Source organism: Engystomops pustulosus, chromosome 6 (assembly GCF_040894005.1).
Source record: "Engystomops pustulosus chromosome 6, aEngPut4.maternal, whole genome shotgun sequence".
NCBI lineage: Eukaryota > Metazoa > Chordata > Amphibia > Anura > Leptodactylidae > Engystomops > Engystomops pustulosus.
The window spans coordinates 13,672,884-13,696,079 of record NC_092416.1 but is presented as its reverse complement, the minus strand read 5'-3'; the positions used below and the strand labels follow the sequence as shown (position 1 = coordinate 13,696,079).

Sequence of the window (23,196 nt, the reverse complement as noted above, 5' to 3'; positions counted from 1 at the left end):
GCTCTTTATCGATGTTGATAATTATTTCTATTAAAATGGAGTTTGGGAGAAAATGACTCATTTAAGGCTTAGTTCATTGTATAATTTTCTAGTAATTTGAAATAAAATAATTATTTTGTTTAAAGGGTTTTTCTTGGTTAAAAATATAACTTATGCATAGAATACACCCTTAACATCAGATTGGTGAGGTCCAGCACTCAGCACATCCACCGATCATATGTTCTATGCAGCTGGAAAACAAAGAATGGAACAGGAAGCAGAAAGCACCATTTCCTGTGTAGTGGTCAGGAGGACAGTGTACTGCAGCTCAGCTCACATTCATCTAAATCGGAGCTAAGATGATGTTACTCACAGTTTAAACACTACTACACCACTAAAGAATGGATCTCTCTGCTTCCTGTTACATTTTCTGTTGAGAACATCTGTAAGGGGTTCTGGGTGTCAGACCCCCACCAATCTGATGAAGAGGACCTAGTCTTAGGATAGGCAGTCAACATTTTTAGCACAAAAGACAACTTCAATTGATCACTGTGTTTACCACAGCCGGGTCAAGTCTTTACATACACTATGGGGTCAGTCCGTATTATTTTGAATTCACTAGACTCAGAACAGATTACATAGGTTGACTATAAATCTATATTGAGATATTAAATAAATAAAAGGGATGAAAGCTCCAACCATACAAATACACTCACATTATAAAGAATCATGTATTGGGGATGATGGAAGAGCTGACCTCTTCTTTTTCCTAATAAAAGTGAGAAAATTAATTAAAAGCCAGAAATTAAGGTCAAGAGCAGTTGCATGTCCTATATATATATGTTTATATATATATATACACTCACCGGCCACTTTATTAGGTACACCATGCTAGTAACGGGTTGGACCCCCTTTTGCCTTCAGAACTGCCTCAATTCTTTGTGGCATAGATTCAACAAGGTGCTGGAAGCTCCTCAGAGATTTTGGTCCATATTGACATGATGGCATCACACAATTGCCGCAGATTTGTCGGCTGCACATCCATGATCAAATCTCCCGTTCCACCGCATCCCAAAGATGCTCTATTGGATTGAGATCTGGTGACTGTGGAGGCCATTTGAGTACAGGGAACTCATTGTCATGTTCAAGAAACCAGTCTGAGATGATTCCAGCTTTATGACATGGCGCATTATCCTGCTGAAAGTAGCCATCAGATGTTGGGTACATTGTGGTCATAAAGGGATGGACATGGTCAGCAACAATACTCAGGTAGGCTGTGGCGTTGCAACGATGCTCAATTGGTACCAAGGGGCCCAAAGAGTGCCAAGAAAATATTCCCCACACCATGACACCACCACCACCAGCCTGAACCGTTGATACAAGGCAGGATGGATCCATGCTTTCATGTTGTTGATGCCAAATTCTGACCCTACCATCCGAATGTCGCAGCAGAAATAGAGACTCATCAGACCAGGCAAGGTTTTTCCAATCTTCTACTGTCCAATTTCGATGAGCTTGTGCAAATTGTAGCCTCAGTTTCCTGTTCTTAGCTGAAAGGAGTGGCACCCGGTGTGGTCTTCTGCTGCTGTAGCCCATCTGCCTCAAAGTTCGACGTACTGTGCGTTCAGAGATTCTCTTCTGCCTACCTTGGTTGTAACGGGTGGCGATTTGAGTCACTGTTGCCTTTCTATGAGCTCGAACCAGTCTGCCCATTCTCCTCTGACCTCTGGCATCAACAAGGCATTTCCGCCCACAGAACTGCCGCTCACTGGATGTTTTTTCTTTTTCGGACCATTCTCTGTAAACCCTAGAGATGGTTGTGCGTGAAAAGCCCAGTAGATCAGCAGTTTCTGAAATACTCAGACCAGCCCTTCTGGCACCAACAACCATGCCACGTTCAAAGGCCACAAATCACCTTCCCCATACTGATGCTCGGTTTGAACTGCAGGAGATTGTCTTGACCATGTCTACATGCCTAAATGCACTGAGTTGCCGCCATGTGATTGGCTGATTAGAAATTAAGTGTTAACGAGCAGTTGGACAGGTGTACCTAATAAAGTGGCCAGTGAGTGTATATTACAAAGGAACATATAAATCAAATTCAAGTTTTCAAGGTGTAAATTAAAAAATTTACAATTTTTCCAGCAACTATAACAAAAGCCACCATAAAACATAATGGGAACATTGTACAATATGCACCCAAAAAAGCTAAAAATAAAAGCACTGCACATGTGCCAAATGTACAGCTCATGTGCAGTGAAGCTCGGTATACAGACTCTGCTTTACAATGCCCAATGTGCATGTGACAGGGGTCCTAATGGAACCAAGTCACAGACACCCTCTTGTTTTTTAGTTTTGAAATTCATAAAGTTTAAACTTTTTTTTTACCCTAAATCCCAGCAGTATGACAACATACTAGTATTTGGGGCCCCTGCCTTTTGAAAGGTTCCATTTAAATGCCACATTCGGGGTCATTTACTAAGGGCCCAAATCAATATTTTTCGGTGGGTTACCCCGAATATTACCGATTTGCGCCGTCTTTCCCTGAATTGCCCCGGGTTTTTGGCGCACGTGATCAGATTGTGGCGCATCGGCGTCGGCATGCATGCGACGGAAATCAGGGGAAGTCGCCATCGGAAAACCTGACGGATTCGGAAAAAAAGTGGAATTTTTTTTTAAAATGTGTTGCTTGACACATGCTTACCTGCACCCAGTATAGGATCGTGAACTCCAGCGGACTCCAGCCCAGCATCGACACCTGGTGGACATCAGGCGCACTACATTAGTGAATTCCGGCCGAACCCGAATCAGCGTCGAATTAATTTTTCATTTATCCCTCTTATTGCTTTGGGATTTGCCACTTGATGTCCCTATCGGGTACTGACAACTAGTCAGCCATGTATACCGCTTATACCATATAGCACAGCATAGAACCATCCATCTAACTTTGGAGTTTTAGTTTATCTCCCCAAGTTCTTTTCTTAAGAACATGTTAACAATATTTTTAATAATACCTTAAGTAAACGCAGATAACCAGAACTAAAACAAGTAGAAAGACTCCAGCAACTATCCCCATAATGAGAGGTAAAACCCCTGTTTCAGCTGTAATATATAAAAAAGATATAAAAAGGTTAGAAAACATATCATTTGGATATTGGATGATGATGATGGTTATTATTATTATTATTTTATTTCTCTTTTTCTATCAGATTTTTTTTTAGTGACCGGACAAGTTTTTGACGTATACAAAAAAAAGTGTCATAAAAGTACAGATACAAAATGCCTCCACCCACTGATGCCTCATGCGTCATTTATGAACAAAACCAGAAGATGGTGTCCCATAAAGGTTGTAAAATGGGAGATGCACCATTAGCTGGGCCTTTAATGAGAGGGGAAGGTTTAAAACATAATCGTAAGAAGTGAAGCAGGTTTTAAGCACCATTTCAATCTCAAATATTGTTGGTCTCGGCATGATTATGGAAGTTGACATGAGTATCTCATCTGCCGAAGCATCTAATCATTAATAGGAACCTGACAAATCGTTAGACACCTTTATGCCACCATTAAGCCATATGACTGGGGCTTAGGGACCCAAATTACTTTAGCTCACCCCTGAATTGTGAAACACTTACGTTGTATGTGGATCTCTTGTGAGGAGGAATCCCCGGCCGTGTTATGAGCGATACATGAATAGCGGCCATTGTTATCTATGGTCAGAGTCTTCCCTGTCTCATTGTGTAATATAGATCCATCCTTCATCCAGGTGTAGTGAGTTACATCAGGACGGCTGCTCCGGAAATCACACACCAACTCATGGTCATTCCTCACAGTGATGTTCACCCCATCCGCTGCATCTAAAGACGAGGGAAAAATCCAATTTCCTAAATAACACTATGTAACATAAGAGTACATTTATATTACAAGGATACAGGGATCTTTGTTGATCCAGAATAAAGAAATATTAAGATTCTATTAAGATGACTTGTTAAGATATCCAACCAAATTGGAAACCATAATTACCACATCAAAAACTAACAAAACCACCCCAAATAAGTGGAATAGTGGTTCCTGATTGATTGTCTATTCCACTCCAAGAGAATTAAGGGGATGTTGTACTGAGAATAGATTAGGATACCCCAAGACAGACTGAACTCAGAATTTCCACAACACTTCTCAATTCCCTTAATTCCCTTATTTTCTCCCAGCATCCTGCCCTAGCTGCCATCAATTCCATTGAAAACATTTTCGGACTTAGTGGAACCCTCCATTGATTGGGAGCTAGCCCCTGTGGTGGAGAATCTTCTTTGGGTAAAAGAGCCTTGGACCTGACTGCTTCAGTGGGCAGTTTTACAAAATGTTCCTCACGGATTTATCCACTATCGTCCTTGGTGCCTTTAATGCTGTTTTGCTGGACCTTTCCTGCCCAATCTACATGTAACCATATCACCAGATGGCTCCCAGTGCTGAGGCATCTAGAGGTCAATATCTTTATTGAATGTAGACCTGAAAGTTCATGCCCACTAATGTTTACATTATTTATGAAATTATACTTTGTCTTATTCTAAACATATGTCTACTGGCACTGTGCCCTCTGACTTCAACAATGTTAACAGTGTGTCGATTTGAATTGGTCTGCATGTACTGTTGTTTATAGTGCCCATCAGGCCATTCATCTATCATTGTATGTGATCTTACTGTTTCAGGAATGGTTATGCACCTTTATGTCCACCAGGGATTGTTTTTATGGGTTGGTTTTTAGTCTTGGTGATCATACATTTGTCACTCTTTTGTATCATTAATAAAATTTATTGGATTTTGCACAAATTGTTGTTTATTATTTTTTGGATAGTTTTCATGAGGTCTAGATATATATATCTTCTCATGTCGATATTGAGAAGATATATATATCTTCTTGGTAGCAGGCCTTGTTTTTCATAATCTACCTGGATAATTGGTATTTCAAGTGGGGTATGTGCCCAGTAGGAAATGAAGGAGCGATACTATCAAGACTCTTGACATTATTCATCATGTCTAGACATGAAGGCCTTTGATAGGATACTTTGGTCATCCTTATAAAGTACCCTCACTCATATTGGCTTTGGACCTACCCTGTCCTCCAAGATCCTGGCTCTTTACCCATTCCCATCAGCTAGATTGTAAATTAATGGTGGCCTTTCAGCCCCATTTCTTATACATAATGTCATGAGGCAGGAGTGCCCTGTTTTCGCCCTCCTGTATTTGTTGGTGATGGAGCACCTCATGAGTACTATCCAGAACAATCCTGACATCTAAGGCATCACTATTGCAGGCACTGAATATAAATGTTCTGTCTTTGATGATGACTTACTGATACATGTAACTGATCCTCAAACCTCTTTACCCTCCCTGCCCTTGGAGCTATCACATTTGGCAAATGGTCTAATTTCAAGATCAGTATGTCTAAATCAGAGACCATGAATGTATTATTATTATCTCTGCAGCCCCATTTGATCTCTGTGATTAAACAGACCTTGCCTTTTGTGTGGCCATCGGGAGGCATCTCTTAACTTGGAATTAAACTTTCCCTTAACCTTTTGAAATAATTTGATAATAACTTCGTACCTCTTGGTTCATTACTAGAGATGAGCGAGCACTAAAATGCTCGAGTGCTTGTTATTCGAGACAAACTTTTCCTGATGCTCGAGTGCTCGTATCGAATAATGAGCCCCATTGAAGTCAATGGGAGACTCGAGCATTTTTCACTGAAAGAACACATTGAAAGAAGAACACTGAAGAACACATTGCAGATGTTTGCAGATGTTTTCACTGAAAGAACACATTGAAACAACACTGAAGAACACATTGCAGATGTTTCCGTACATCTGCTCAGTTATCCGAAGACACGCGTGCAGAACGGTGTTCTTCACAATAGTATGTGAAGAACAATATGTGTGAAGAACACATTGCAGATGTTTCCATACATCTGAAATGTGTTCTTCACACATATTGTTCTTCACATACTATTGTGAAGAACACCATTCTGCACTAATGTCTTCGGATAATTTAGCAGATGTACGGAAACATCTGCAATGTGTTCTTCACAGTTTTTTTCACTTAAATGATTCTGTGTTCACTGTGTTCACTGTTTTCATTGTATTCTTCAATGTTCTTCACTGTGTTTTCTTAAGTAAATGCTCGATCTCGAGAAGGGGAAATAATCGTCCGAGCAACGAGCCGTTTCGAGTACGCTAATACTCAAACGAGCATCAAGCTCGGACGAGTATACTCGCTCATCTCTATTCATTACTTATCTACATGTCTTGGCAGCTTGGGATCTGTCCTGGTATGCTTGGATTACTAGCCTTAAAATTACCCTATTGCCTAATTAGCTCTATATGTTGAAGACTGTTCTGGTCTTATTCCCCTCCCAACCCCCCAACCCCCCCCCCCCTCTGGCTCTGAATTCAGAAATGCTTTAACAAATGTATCTGGATCCCTGGCAGACCTGGGAACTTATTATTCAGTGCATGCTAGACTGCTGGACTACTTCCACTCCTATGCCCCTAAAACTTGGGTACAATTAACCCAATTTATGTTTCTACGGAACTTGTCCACGGTCCCCCACTTTTTCATTCACCTCAATATCCTCAATATCGACAATCCTTCCAGGGCTCTATAACAGACAATTTTTCTCATCTTCCATTTCAAGACCCCTCAGATTTTAATGGGTGCTGTCTAGAACATCCCTAAAAACTTTAAATGTTTTGTTCTTCCAATGTCACTCTGATTATGTCAATATTTTGAATACACTCAGATGCAATACTTTTATGACTGCATTAAAGGGCTCATGGACCTGGGCCGTGTCCTATTTCCCTTTGAAACCCTGTGTTTGGCAAAATTATCAATCCCATATTCCCTATCGGTGCTCTATAAGATGTTAATATCTTCTTCTGCTCAAATCCCTCCTTTCTTCAGCACTGCCTGGTAGACGTTACTGGAAGATCATTCAAACCCACACAATGGTTCAAGAGCTTCTCCCTGTCCCAAAGATCTGTGATCACCACCAAGGGTCAGGAGATTAGTTGTAAAGTGCTTTCTCACTGGTATAGGGCCCCGACTAGTACACATTTTATGGAGATGCTCCTCTCTACAACATTTTGGTCGGTTGTCCTACAGACTATTCATGATATCCTACATGGTCCTACATTGATTCCTCACCTGTCACCTTAACCAGACTCCAAGACTGTCATTCTTTGTAAATGGAAGTCCTCTGTTACCCCATCATTGCAAAAGTGGCAACAACATGTCTATCCAAAGTATGGAGAAACTTTTTGAATTGTCCTTGGGAAAATACCCGCTATGTGATCTGGACACTCTGTCAATTATACTAAGCCAAACATGTTATATAAATTACAACTGCTTAAAGAGAACCTGTCATTTTTAGCTGATGACAGGTTCCAAGTGATATTAGACAGTCTTCTAGTTTGTATATACGTACATAGAACAAGGAGCTGTAACGGGGCAGATGCTCCTCCACCCACCATATTTGCAGCAGTACAGGAATAGGGCTCCATGTCCCTGGTCACATTCCTCACTCTGATCTCCCTTCCTGCGCTTCGTATTTTGGTTTTCCCTTTGTACCAGTCATACAGAAATGCACCAGGTCTGGAGACGCTGTTACATTGTAACCTCACATCACTTCCTTCTATCACATTATCCATCTCATTAACGTTGACTGTCACATTTCTTGGAGAATCTGTGGAGAAAAATTAGATGTTTTAATTAACATGAAAAATATTTGGCTTTTCGGAGAATTTGTGAAATTTTTTTGATGGATCTTGTTTCTGTCACAACCCTAAAGAGAGAACAATCCAAAGTTGAAAGGGAAACTGTGACGGCTATTTGGGACACTAGACTGCCCGAAGGTCCTCATGGGCCGATGATTTGTGTCTCAAATGTGTTGCTGTGTTGCTACTGCTGTTGGTAGGAAGCATGAACAGTGAACAAAGACCATTATCCAGGCTTCACTTGCCGCATCGCAAGGCGCCGGATCTTCCCTTGTAAGTCCGGTGTTCAACATAAAAGATTTTTGGACCTGTGGGTGGTTCTGTGTCTGAATTGGCCATCACAGGTTTCCTTCAAGCTTTATGATTGTCTTCTCTTTTCAGTTGTGCCAGAAATAAGATGTGGTTTAAGGCCGCAAATCGACCCGACAGGTCGTCTTAAGGCAGAAAACAACCCAGAAAAAGTTTTGAACCTGAAAAAGCAAAGGTGCTTATAACAGATGACCAGAGCCTCCTGGCTCATTACATCAGTTATGGTTCCTAATGTCATCTCTATGATAAATATTCCCACATGGATTTGGTTAAGGCTCCAAGGGTTGATGTAATCCCTGGTAACCAGAGATCTTAACACTGCTAGCCATGAGTGAGTGTGACTTATAATCATCTTAGGCAGTTTTTTTTGTATATTCTATACTCTTTTACTACTTTATGTGTATTTTATGCAATGAGTAACTTGCTATTGATGTAATACTGCATCCAGTGCATTACCCATTCATCTCATCCTTTTTGTGTAAGTTACCTCGAAGGATTTTCTCTTATGTGTTTAGCTGTCTGTGCATTGTTTAGCATTGTTTTTACCTTTCTCTTTGATATTTCATAGCCTTTTAGCTTCTTTGGATTACATATCTTGCAATGAAATATAATTGATTAGATGTATGTTGGGCTGTGTTTTTCCTTTTGTGGGTGTAACAAACCTGCTTTTGACATTCTTTGTCCAGGGTATTTGACTGAGGATGCGTTGATTTTCTTTGGTAACACTTGTCAGCTTCCTGTGTGAACTTGCACTTAGCTAGCTGGCACATTTGGAGTTGTCTGCACTTCACCCTTATCCTCCTGTAGTCTGCTCTGCCCTGCAACAGTTAATTTTTTGACTGACTGACTTCCTCTCCAATCACCTGGAGCAGTCACCTATAAGTGTTTGTTTCATTTAGCCCAGAACCTATAATATTTCTGCTGCCTATTCTGTTAGTTACTCACTTTGCTGCTCTCTAAATTCTGCTGTAATTCTGATTTTCCACAATTTTGGCTATTGTTCTGAGACTATCTATTTGTATCTGAGTTTTTGTGTCTTTGCTGCCATCTCTGCTGTGAACCGGACCTCTTATTGTGTTTGTTTGTCTTGTTTTGCACAGTGTCGGCACAGTGAACTTGGGAGGAATGGTCTTCTAGTTTTCACATATCGCTAAAGATACATAGAGACAAGTAGGCAGGGGACAGTTTGGTGAGTTTACTGTCCTCCGCGAGTCCAGAGCTCTCATTAGAGGGAGTTAAAAAAAATCTTGAGTTGTTGCGATATTACGCAGCCTAACCACACATAATTATATGGTAGTGACTTAGTGCTAATAAATTCACACATCAAGATTTTTTTTGGGGATATGGCACCAATTTAGAAAGTTACCCCCAGTTTTTTTATGTTTATGCATTGAAAACTATTGTAAGACGACAACTGGTAAAATTATTGATAGCAGGTATGTGTCACCAAGATGCCTGGCCTTGGTGATGTAAAAAATCCGGAAGCTGAATTCCAGTGACGTTATGTTACTGAGCAGCTCTTCCTTTCGATAGTTCAAGTCTGGGTTTTCTATGGAGCGACCAATAAGTCTGGGTGGGATGGTCGCTCCCATACTCCAGTCCAGGTTTCGACACTTATTAATAGACAGCAGTGACTACACCTCTATAGTATGTACATATGTAATGTTCATCCTGTCCCCTATAATACATACAGTTCATTTTCAGAATTTTGGATGTCTCATGAATCACATCATTAACATAATGGACGGTGCATTGTATCGGAGTCCCCTCATCCTCATATACAGGAATATACGTCAGTATAGATTCTTCTTTCCATTTTCCTCCCGCAACCATCTCTGACCGAATTTTAACTGGACCGAGTTTACTCCATCTTAGAGAAGGAGGCGTAGAGGCACATCCATGTTCTACATAACATCTGATGGTGGTGGCTTCTCCCTCAGTTATGTAATTAAGCACGAAAAGACGAATGTAGACTGTATCTGGGAATCAAAAAGAAACCCACCATTATTCATTATTAGCATTAGAAATAGAGTTTACAGAAGATATAGTCTATATGTACTGGATACTAAACTTGGTGATCACCTGGTCAGTGGAAAACTGTGTTGGCTTTCATATGTGGTAAAGAGGGATGAGCAGTCCCAAAATTTAAAACCCTGTTTAGATTTTTAAATACCTTCTAATAAAATAAGGGGTCAGGTCCAGGGGGCCCAAATTTGCAAAGTTTGGTACAAACCTGAACTTTGTGGTTCAGGTTCACTCATAATTAGTGGTAAATAGCCACCTTATTGGATTAGTCTTTCTGAGAACCTTATGTTGGACAACATGGACAGTCCATAAGGTTATATTTACAAATGATGGTCAGCCACCTTTGACCTTTAGGATGCAGTGTGTTTTAGAGTTTTTATATTGTTGTGTTATCATTGTCTGTGATATTTCATTATTACGGCTCAAAAAGAAATCTCTAAAATCCCCTCATATTTTTTGTAGACCAGGGCAGAGTTTTAGTTGAAGTCCAGCCCTGCATCCAACCATCCCTTATATACATTTACAGCTTAGAAACACATGGAAAGGTCACAGTCATCTAATCTAAGGGAATAAAATAAGATTACTAATGATAGTAATGAGCAGACCTGAAACATCACAAATAACACCCAGGGGGGCAGATTTACTTACCCGGCCCATTCGCGATCCAGCGGCGCGTTCTCTGCGCTGGATTCGGGTCCGGCTGGGGTTCCCTAAGGTAGTTCCTCCGCCGTCCACCAGTTGGCGCTGCTGCGCTGAAAAGCATCGGAACGAGCTGGAGTTCACCGAGCCGGGCTGAGTGAAGGTAAGTGCAAGCTCCGCAACATATTTTTTTTTTTAAATGCGGCGTTTTTTTCCGAATCCGTCGGGTTTTCGTTCGGCAATGCCCCCGATTTCCGTTGCGTGCATGCCATCACCGATGCGCCACAATCCGATCACGTGCGCCAAAATCCTGGGGCAATTCAGGGGAAATCGTCGCAAATCGGAAATATTTGGGTAACACGGCAGGAAAACGCGAATCGGGCCCTTTGTAAATGACTAAGGGCCTGGGATGTTTTGGAGAATCCTTCCACCAAATAACTTAATCAGGGAGCAATGATCATCCCTAAAATGGCCGTGCTCATCGCAAGCACAACATTGATTTGATTGCTGCCGGTGGCATTTAGAGAGTTATCCTCTGTGATCAGTGCCAGCACCGATAGTGGGCATTATTAGCAGGGGGCCTTAAGCTGAACTCAAACCTGAACTTCCTGAGGTAGGTCGAGGTCTGGAAGACCAAAACTGGCAAAGTTTGGCATGAGCTTTGCTGTTTCGTGTCCGCTCAACACTACGAATGAAAATAAAGTCACATATAACACAAGTGAGAACATTTCCAGGTATTTACCCCGGACATAGAGGTGAGCCGTGGCTAATTGTACATCATATGCATTAATATTTCTATCTTCTGCAATCCCTGGAAAATATAAAGTGTTATCATCCTCTCTTCTCACAGGGTCTATCCGCAAGGTACAGCTCTTATCTCCGGGCACCAGGGAGGTTCTGTTTCTGTATTTCTCCATCACTGATGATGAGTCCTTGGTGTTTAGTATCTCTGGATGAGAAGTATTCTTATGTATGTACCAGACAGTGCTGGACATCTCAGACCTCCCTGAAGAGTTGTATGTACAAGGGATCTCCACACAGGTGCCGAGCAGAGCTGAAGCCCAATAAGGGAAAGTCCATCGCTGACTCTCCGACCCCAGATAGAAGCCTGGAAGCAACGAGCAGAACATGAGGCCGCAGTCACAGATTCTCATTATATTGGATTATTCTCTCATTGTGAGACAACTTACCCTGACAGATGAGGAGAAGATAAAGCTGCTGCAACGCCTCCATTCTGGATGAAATAGGTCAGCAACTAAAACAGGAAATACATTTCATAGAAAATCCAAATTCATAGAAACATGGAAGATTATGGTGTCATATATTTCAGCTTTACCATGCGATAATGTACAAAACTTCTGTAAAGTAATAAGCCACTTGTTATCATTAGAGATGGGCAAATTGATTCTAACAAATCGGAATTCGTTACGAAGCCAAAGTTTACGGTGATTCGTGGGAACTAAGTTTTTTTTCTCCTTTATTACCTAAATGGGCGCGAGCACAACGTGTTACATGGGGCAGAGAACTCTGGGAAGGATGAAGGAACACCTCCGATCACATGTGCAGACATGTAAGCCTATCAGCGATCGGCAGGCTGATGTCACACAGACATAAAAAGAAGCAGCCATTTTCAAATCTCGGCAATTCACACTGCATGTGCTGCCTATAGCGTCCAGCTGCTTCTACTGTACTGTGCTGTAGTGATTTTTGCTCCAACAGTGTCCGTTTTGGGGGTTCTGTGTACCCCTGTTAGCAGTTATTTTTTGTTTCTGAAGTGAAAAGGACAAAATCAGTGTCAAATCCACATACTTTCTGTAGTGATTTCTGCTCCAATCCCAGGGTCTCCGTTTTGGGGGATCTGTATACCCAAAATAGCAGTTCTAAATAATAATTCTTCATTTATATAGCGCACACAGATTACGTAGCGCTGCAAAAAACATGTGAAATAGGTCCCTGTCCCCATGGGGCTCACAATCTAAACAACCTAAAGGGGAACCCCTTTATATGTTAGAATTAATTTTGGGGGGAACAATATCTAAGGTAACTTAGTGGGATAGTGCTGTATACACTGTAATCCATACATAAATGCAAGTATACCACAAATTAAAATTTTTTTGTTAGATAAAGTAGATCCGTGTCAAATCAACATAGTGATAAACCACTTTGTGGCTTACCAGGTTGCTTCCACCGCCACACTTTATCATTGTGCCACTGTGTTACTTTCCATGTTGCTGCCACCTGTGGGCTCCTGCTTCTGCTGCTGCCACCTGCACACTTTATCATTGTGCCACTCTGTGGCTTAGCATGTTGCCGCCACCTCCACACCTCTGACCGAATGCCACCTTTGCAGTTTTTTGGCAAAGACATGATATTTTCAGGTAAACTGTAATGTAGGATGCATGTGGCATCTCTAATCTTCGAATTCAAATTGAAATGGAAAATTTCAAATTCATAAAAACGGAGGGCTGGCGTTGAATGCGTTAATGTGGGGATCCACACGTATGCACCAACGTAGCCAATGAGAGAGGGAGACAAAAAGCACAGAGGATTCAAGTGTATTTCGCTTAAGAAGGATTGTGTACAGTAGAGGGCCTCTCACCTGGTCCAGTGAAAAAAGAAGCGTATTGTAATAGATAGAGGAGCTACTGCCGACGAGACGTCAGGTCCGTGCAACCAGTGTTGGCGGACTTGGCAGTGTTGAGAGATCCACGAGGTGTCGCCCCGTTCTGGAAGGCGCTGCCACACTCAGAGATTAGACCGGAATAGTATATCCATAGTATATTAAAAGTGATTTTAATAAAAAGTAAAACACTACACGTTTTGGCTCCGGGCTGGAGCCTTCGTCAGGTGAACAATTACATACAATATTTCATTTTTCACCTGATTAAGGCACCAGCCCGGGCTCCATCCCGGAGCCAAAATGCGTAGTGTTTTACTTTGGATCTCCGCAACTTCAAATTAATTTCAAACTTTGTCATTGTGTGACAATGTGGCCTCCTCTCCTGTGGGCTCTGTGGGCTCCTGACGCTGCTGCTGCCGCCACCTCCACACTCTATCATTGTGCCACTCTCTGGCTTTCCATGTTGCTGCCACCTGTGGGCTTCTGCTGATGCCACCTCCACACTCCACACTATCATTGTGCCCCTTTGTGGCCTCCTGCTGCTGCTGCCACCACCTCCAAACTCTGTCATTGTGCCTCTCTGTGGCCTTCCATGTTTATGCCACCTCCATAATTTTTTTACACAAAACAGCCTATAGTCAGTCAAAGAGAGCCCATATCCGGACAGGTGAAAAAATAAAACATCGCTTTTATTGGAAAAATAAATAAAATAATTAACACTAATTCAAAAAACATGGCATAGACCACTGGGTGCAGAGGACTCTAGTGAGTTAAGAACACAGTGTGGTGTAAGTCACAGGCAGTTGCATACACGAAGAAGGTTCAGAGCCTATACAATTGAACTGCTAACCGTGAACCATTGGCCAAGTATAGTGCACTGTGTTACGCAACGGTGTCTGCATAAGGTAATGTAGCCTGTAATATGATTTAAAGCCCTAGGCTGGATCCCTAGGCTGAGAGGCTCGAGTATTGCCTCAGCTGCCCCACTAGGGGCTGCTAGTGCGGTAAGGCATATGTTATAGTGTGTATTACATATAGGTGTCAGACCTACAGACAGCGATTATATAGGCTATAAGGTCTCATATAAGTCACTATCTATGTCCCTATCTCGGATAGTAACTAAGATAGATGTTGCCGCTGCCTTCTAGGACTCTTCCACACTGCTATTTAAAATTAGACAAACATTAGCCCCCCGACATGTTTCGCCAGTACAACTGGCTTCATCAGGGGTTTGGGCTAATACTGGGTAAATTTTGAATTTAATCCCTGCCGTGACAGAAGGTCCATTAGTTTTTTTGTAAATACCTCCATAATTTGTCTTTGTGCCACTCTGCGGCCTACTCATGCTGCTGCCAACTGACCGCTGTCTCCCTGGAACACCCTGTGATTTCCATAATGATGTTTTCACCCTCCACCGCTCTATGATGTTGCCACTGTGTTTAGTTTTCCCCTTAATTTCATGTGTCAGGAGGAATGAAAAGATTCAGGATTGATAGCCAAAAGCAGGAGTGGATACAGAACACAGAGGACATGCAAGTATCCCATTTACTGGTCATCTCTGTTTTGGATCCACTCCTGTTTGTTTTTGGCTTTAGCAATACTGATGATGGATTATTGACCGAAAGTCTTTTGGGGGTTTCTACATGTATCAAGGTTTAACACAACAGGTTCTGTCATGATCTATGGAATCATCTGATGTCAGTGTAAAAAGAGTGCACTCTGTGATGTTATAGTGGGATCTTGGCCCTCAGCTCGGTCCTCTCGAGCTGGCACAGACGTTACCTTGTCAGGCTGCGTTCCTACTTTGCTTATTTGGTGAAGTTGGCCTATGTAAGTGCACATGGAAGTGAAGAGTGAAGCGATTCTAAGAGCGGCGGCTGTCATGTGCGTGTCATACTAAAACACAGCATTGTTTGAAGACCAAACCACACTCCCTATGCATATTTAAGCATGGAACAACGTTCTACAACACGCTACAGGCTCTCTGCAGCCAAGAGATACCTGTTTTTTAACGTGATTCGTCATGATTCGATTGGGGTCGAATACAATTTTTTCAAAAAATTTTACGAATTGGGATGAACGGAATTTTAACAAATTCTCTCATCTGTAGTGGTTACTATGCCAAAAATAGTCTGTAACACCCTTCTACTATATACATCAAAAACAGAAACCTGTAGATTTGTGTGGGGGAGTTTTTCAGGCTTGTTCTGTGACCAGTGCTGAGGTCATTGTGATGGGAGGGGCAGAAGGAGAACTGTGACCATCACCCTATAAATTCTGATTATGTTCCTCATGTCTATGTAAATCTCACTGTAAAGAGCATGACAGAAGTGACTTTACTTCAAAAAAGAAATCTCCAACAAAGCCAGGAAATACCTTTTTTTTTATTTGTCATGATTCGATTCGGGCCGAATCAAATTTTTTCGAAAAATTTGTCGAATCGGGTTGAACCAAATTTCAACAAATTTGCCCATCTCTAGTTATCATCTGTATAGTATAATACAGCCGTATGTTCATGAATATTCATTAGGGGCTCACATATTTATGAAAGGAATCATTTTGTACAACCTTCTCAATACTAGCAGCTGATTGGCCTCCTATACTGTATGATCAGAGCAAGAGGAAAATGTGATTTTGTATGATTTTAGTTCAGTACTAATTCAGAGTAATCTGCTCAGCTCCTCCTGCTCTATAACATACTGTCTTCAGATAGGACACTATATACTATACAATCTCCTCAGTTCCTCCTCCTCTATAACATGCTGCCTGCAGATAGGACACCATGTATAATTTGTTCAGCTCCCCCTGCTCTATAACATGCTGCCTGCAGATGGGACCCTATGTACAATCTTCTCAGCTCCTCCTGCTCTATAACATGCTGCCTGCAGATAGGATACTATATACTGGCTGCCTATATATTTGGCAAGGCAGTGTGCTGGCTCCTTATATACTTGGGGGGTAGTGGGCCAGATACCTTTTTATACTGGGAGAGGCAGTGTGCTGTCTACCTATAAACTGGGGGATGGGGCTGCAGTGTTCTGGCTACCTATATACTGGGGGAACTGCAGTGTGATGGCTACTTATATACTGGGGGAACTGCAGTGTGATGGCTACTTATATACTGGGGGAACTGCAGTGTGATGGCTACTTACATACTGGGGGAACTGCAGTGTGATGGCTACTTATATACTGGGGGAACTGCAGTGGGATGGCTACTTATATACTGGGGGAACTGCAGTGTGATGGCTACTTATATACTTGGGGGCAGTGTGCTGGCTACCTATATACTGGGGGAACTGCAGTGTGCTGGCTCCTTATATACTTGGTGGGTAGTGGGCCGGATACCTATATATACTGGGAGAGGCAGTGTGCTGGCTACCTATAAACTGGGGGATGGGGCTGCAGTGTTCTGGCTACCTATATACTGGGGGAACTGCAGTGTGATGGCTACTTATATACTGGGGGAACTGCAGTGTGATGGCTACTTATATACTGGGGGAACTGCAGTGTGATGGCTACTTATATACTGGGGGAACTGCAGTGTGATGGCTACTTATATACTTGGGGGCAGTGTGCTGGCTACCTATATAGTTGGGGGCAGAGTGAAGAGGTGCACTGTGTGTGCATATATATATTATAAAGGGTGGATGGTATTTAATAGAGGGGGCTGTATATGCATCTAATATAGGGAGGATGATATTTAATATAGGGGGCACATTATATATCTATATTTATTACAGGGGGGACTGTATGAATTAATCAGGGGTACTGCATGCATTAATTCATTATGGGGGTTTGGGATACTGTATAAATATGTATAAAAGGAACAGAGATTGGTCCTGATGCTGTGTTTCTGTACAAAACTTGGTTCTAGTGCTTTACTTATATATTGGACTCCATGCTGGTGGTGTATTTATGTACTGAGCTTTGTTCTGGTGAAATTTATATGTAAATCACTATTATAATAATTCATGACAGAAACAATATTATAATTAGGAATACACTGTAGATTTTAGTTAAAATGGAACCACTTAATTTTGTGGGGAGCAATATTTAAGGTAACTCGGTGGGATAGTGCTGCATGCACGGTAATCCATACATGAATCCAAGTCTCTAATCATTTTTGTTTTGTGGCCAACTGTTTACGCTAAAATCGGGAAGCATTGTATAAATCTGGGGAGGCATCTTTTGACTTTTGCCCTGTACCTAGAAACTGCCCTGTCTGCCGCCCACTATATAAGGACTAGTAACCCGGTCACATGTTATAGTCAGGCTGTAAAATGTCGTCATACTCACAATTTCATGTTATTAAGGGATTAGTCTGGTGGTTACTGTCTGACGAAGCTCCTTTAGCAGAAATCTGAATGTTTTCTCCCAGTGTCCGTGTCCTTCTGACTTCTCTATATTTGTATATATAAACTAATCCCTATTTTGGGATTCTTGTTTTCCGCTATTACACATCCTTTGCTGGTCTTAGAACAAGCAGCAGGGACCTCCCTCCATTACTTAGAGTCCTCCTCTCCTCCTCCTCCTCCTTGTTCTCTGTTGTTATTGTATCAGGAAACTCATCTCCATTTCTTTCATTCATCACTGCTACAACCCAGGATGGAGCTGCTACAATGTATTTGGTTTTCCTTATGTTCTGTATGTACCGTAATACATTTAAGTTTACATTTAATTTGTAGAGATTGGAATTTATAATTATATTAATTTGTTTATACATATTATAATCTCCAGTCCAGCGCCATATACCTCCACTCCTTTCTTTTACCTCTTCCACTCTAAACCTCCTTCACTCCAGTGCCATACCTCGTCCACTGTGATGCCATACCTCGTCCACTGTGATGCCATACCTCGTCCACTGTGATGCCATACCTCGTCCACTGTGATGCCATACCTCGTCCACTCTGATGCCATACCTCGTCCACTCTGATGCCATACCTCGTCCACTGAGATGCCATACCTCGTCCACTGAGATGCCATACCTCGTCCACTGTGATGCCATACCTCGTCCACTGTGATGCCATACCTCGTCCACTGTGATGCCATACCTCGTCCACTGAGATGCCATACCTCGTCCACTGTGATGCCATACCTCCTCCATTATGATGCCATACCTCATCCACTCTGATGCCATACCTCGTCCACTGTGATGCCATACCTCGTCCACTGTGATGCCATACCTCGTCCACTCTGATGCCATACCTCGTCCACTGTGATGCCATACCTCGTCCACTCTGATGCCATACCTCGTCCACTCTGATGCCATACCTCGTCCACTGTGATGCTATACCTCGTCCACTGTGATGCCATACCTCGTCCACTGTGATGCCATACCTCGTCCACTCTGATGCCATACCTCCTCCATTATGATGCCATACCTCCTTCATAATGATGCCATACCTCGACCACTCTGATGCCATACCTCCTCCATTATGATGCCACACCTCCTCCATAATGATGCCATACCTCCTCCATTATGATGCCATACCTCGTCCACTGTGATGCCATACCTCGTCCACTCTGATGCCATACCTCCTCCATTATGATGCCACACCTCCTCCATAATGATGCCATACCTCCTCCATTATGATGCCATACCTCATCCACTCTGATGCCATACCTCGTCCACTCTGATACCATACCTCCTAGAATCCGGTGTCATACCTCCTCCACTCTGGTGCCATAGCACCTCTTCTCTCATGTCATACCTTCTCCACTCTGGTGAAATACCTCCTCCAATCTGATGCCATACCTCCTCCATTCCACTGCCATAACTCCTCCACTCCAATACCATACCTTCCCCAATCTGATGCCATAGCACCTTCGCTCTTCACTCTGGTGCCATTCCTACTCTACACCTGTGCCATACCTCCACTAATACTGTGCCAAACCTCCTCCACACAAGTGCCATACCTCCTATACCCCACCACAGTTCAGTGTTTCAGCTTTTCTTGTGAAATTTTGATTAGTATTATTATCTCCGCTCCTGTTATACCTATACCTCCTCCACTCCTTTGTCATAGCAATGCATCAGTGAAAAACACATTGGGGCTCATTTACTAAGGGTTGTGCTCTGCACTTTGGTCAGACTGTGCACCTTTTTCGGGGCTAAAACAGCTTGGACAGGTATTTAAGAAGTGTCTTCACTGCCATTGTGGTGCATGCAATCCTTTTTGGCGCAGCTGCGCTGGTCTCCATGCGACGCAAATTAGGGGGTCGTGTATACTGAAAGAATGGGGTGTAAGATTGTGTACTACATCTGAGGTAAGGTAATCTTATATTCAAGAAAGAAGGCAGATGCAATTTTCCAAAATTACAAATGAATTTTATTAAGGTCAACAATACTAACATGAAAACATAAAAACATTTAAAAACCCACAAAGCGGGTCAGAGCTCAGGTCCCCCAGGTTTGTACTCAGAAATCGCCAAAATTTTATACAATAAATATTATATCCTGCTAAAGTGTGTATAGGACAATAAAGTGCAATAAGTCACATAAGGTGTCACATAGAAAGCTAAGGTGCAAGGTAAGTTGATACAGCAATTTAAGTGCAAAAAATGGACCATAAAGTGCAATAGCAAGGAAAGAGGTATTACAAAAAGGTATTACCAGTAGACCGAGTCCTGGGGGAGAAGGTAGGAATGCCCCACGCGTATCGCCCGCTGAACGGGCTTCCTCAGGGGATACAGTACCAGAATACATCCTACATCTTTTATACCTGCGTTTGCTCTGATGAGACTCGGCTAGTGGGACGCGATGCGCTGACTTCCGGTATAAACCGGAAGTACGTCATACCCAGAATGCCTAGCGTGCGTTCCAAAAACCAGGAAGTACATGTGTAGGGGCTGTCCCGATGCATTCCAGCATCGTATAATGAAGCTGTCAATCAACTCCAAAGACGACCTGTGGGAGATTATTATGCTTTGTGCGAGAATACTTAGAATCAAGGTAATTCTTATCTTAAAAAAGAAAAGGTTTTAAATGAACAGAAACATGCACTTTATAGTAAGAAGAACCAGTCAAGGTAAATCGTGATTTTGTGATTCCGGGTAATATAAGCAATACATCCAATCTGTGCTAACGTTTTTGTCTAAAAAAAGGTAATGGATCAAAAGTCGTCATTAGTTATTATCAGACAGAGTTTACATCAAATAATGCCAAATACATCATTAAAGCAAGCGCAAGTGCGCATATGGCCAGACGACCCAACTGATTCGGACTGAGCGCGGCCCAAGCACAAAGATGTACCACAAAAAAAGATGATGAACTCTGTCGGACCTGAGCGGGGATGCGACACATGCCGAATTTCAGGTGCACAATCTTAGTGAGTCACTGCACAGTGCACTATAGACGGACAATGCACTTTCTGTGAACTCTGGTGACCCTGTAAGGAAATGTGCCCCATTGTATATATATTGTTTTTGAAGAAACTCATTAGCTATAATAGGTCAGTTACCAAAGACACGTGACATGGCCTTACAGCCTTGTTCAAGAGATACAGGATAACAATCTAATAAATCTATATTTGTGACCTGGTCAAAAGAAAAGTGCCCGTTCTCCGTAAGTGATGGAACATCCTGACATCCTGCCCATTCAATGTCATAGGAGATGTGAAAGTAATCGAGCACAGGTCCTGATATCTCCGCCACTATCATTCTTCCTCTGAGAATGAGCACTGTGCTCGGCTAATTTCAGCACTCGCCTAGATGTTGAATGTCAGGACACAAACTCAACCCGTCACTCCATCAATTGGTGGGAATTGGGCAGTCAATGTACTTGAACTACAATAGCTTATAAAAAATAGCTAAAAAAAGTATAATATATTAAAATGAGGTAATTCCCCCATAAACACATGGAAAACAATAAATCAGAATTGAGACATGATAATGGGTTTGTTCAGATTCATTATTTGTAACTAAGGGAATTCCATGTATTCATAGTCCCCTGCCGAAGCCCGCAAGACGGACGATACCCGTGGGGCTTCAGCTCTCCCCTTTCAAGACCTCTACATACGGTAATATTATTATGTATTCACCAAAGTAGCCACTGTATACTTAGTTTATTATCTGCATGCATTTGTATCTGTATTTTTTTTAGGTAATCTTTTCTATTGGGATTTTACCAGTCGCTATCTTTGATACAGAATTAGTTACCCATTAGGTCTTTCTCTGGAGAGATTTTTTGTACTTGTACCCTGTTTTGGGTTTTTTAATTGTTTTAAAATATATTTTTTTCCAAATAAAGTTTGATATTTTGTAACTATACACATCCTCTCATTTTAATATATTATAAAATGTGCTTTGGAGTTGTTTATAATAAAATACATTGTAAGCGGGTAGAGCCCCTGAAAGTGGATTTGTCACCTTGAGCCTGCATAGAGACTCATCAGCTTACTTGCATTTCATCCCAATGGACATTTTGTGATGTTGGGACCCCCACTGGCAGCACGCAGGAGGCATTGGAACAATATATATGCTTTAAGTGTGGTTGTTAGCCAAAACGGTAAATTGACAACCCTGGCCACCTGGGTATGGCGTTATTGGCCAGGGGGACACCTTTGGCCAATGAGAGACATGGCTGCTTTGGCCTCCAATCTGCCAATATGTTCAGATTGTGCAGGATGTCCCTGAACCCTGGATCTGAACCTAGAGTTTGGGTCCGCTCATCTCTAATTATAAACTATATATATAGTTGTAACAAACTAATCAAATAAAAGGGTTTTATGTTTGTGTAAACTTATGGTAAATGTTTCTACTGGGGACTTGTAACTGAATAAAACTGTATTTATTACTTCCTGTTATCCCACTGACCACAGCAAGCATTCCCGAAATTCCTCTCGACACAACAAAAATATTAGAGATTCAGCTCAGCCAATGAGTGGATGTGACAAGTCGCAGAAACTAACATCGAAATATCTGAAAAGTCCATGAAATCAGCTAAAATTCTTTTTGTTGCCCTAAATCATTCTCCCGTTGACTTCAGAAACACATGACAAATATGTTCACAAATCTATTCTTAGTCCCCAGACACATAACCATAATTGTGGTAATTGGCATCGGGTCAAGGTGTCGTGAGCATATCGGGGGGGATTTATTACTGAACTTGCGCTAGTTTTTTTCCCCTTGATGTACCTGGTGTGCCGTATACATGAAGAGTCGGTGCCACATTTTTGCTCCTTTTCACACTCATACCTTAGTTTTTTTTTGTTGCTCAATTTGGGCCCAGCTCGGGAGTCCCAACACTTTTCCTGCACTTGTAGGTTCCTCACACTTCTTTGGGAATAATTGAGGTCTACAAAGTTCTAGTTCATGAATGTGGAGTTTAGACCCTTTTCAGTTGTGCCTCAATTCATTGAGCCCTTTGCACCACCATCTCAGTTTATTGCTATCCTTCATACACTCACACGTTTTTTTCTTTTATTGGTCACTTAATTTGGGCACAGCTTGGGAAGTCTGACCCTTTTTTGCACTTCTAATTCCTGACACTTTTTTGAGCATTTACCCCCTCCCTCTTCTGGACTCTTTTCTACACCCAGGTTTCAATCTGCTGTCACACAGTTGTGTGCATGTCTACCAACCTACTTTTGGTCTACTTACTGGTATTCTGAAATGATATAATCCAGAATCCAAATCTCTCTCTACTCTCTCCAAGACTTTGCTGGAGCTGCACCAGTTCTCTGGAATGTACTATTTTGATACAAAAATGCAATGCAGCAATGAAGAAATTAAAAAAGAGAATTGAAAGTGTGTCTGTAATATCTGTGTTGGCATCATCCTTGGTCAACAAGGTGCAGCTGGGTATGCATGGATAAACATTGTTCTGTGAAAACAGGTCTGTTTCCTCCCAGCAGGTTT

General features: G+C 42.0%; 1 protein-coding gene across 1 annotated transcript; it reads right to left on the bottom strand.

The window, feature by feature from the left end:
* Positions 1–579: 579 nt before the first annotated feature.
* On the bottom strand, positions 580–17,798 carry LOC140134588 (B-cell receptor CD22-like). Its single transcript, XM_072155019.1, has 8 exons — positions 17,635–17,798; positions 11,909–11,973; positions 11,461–11,826; positions 9,746–10,033; positions 7,457–7,714; positions 3,612–3,833; positions 2,994–3,081; positions 580–748 (listed from the first exon to the last, which is right to left on the bottom strand). Exons 2-8 carry the CDS (start codon positions 11,949–11,951, stop codon positions 697–699), a joined length of 1,317 nt encoding a protein of 438 aa, XP_072011120.1. The 5' UTR covers positions 11,952–11,973; positions 17,635–17,798; the 3' UTR covers positions 580–696.
* Between the last annotated feature and the right edge of the window lie 5,398 nt (positions 17,799–23,196).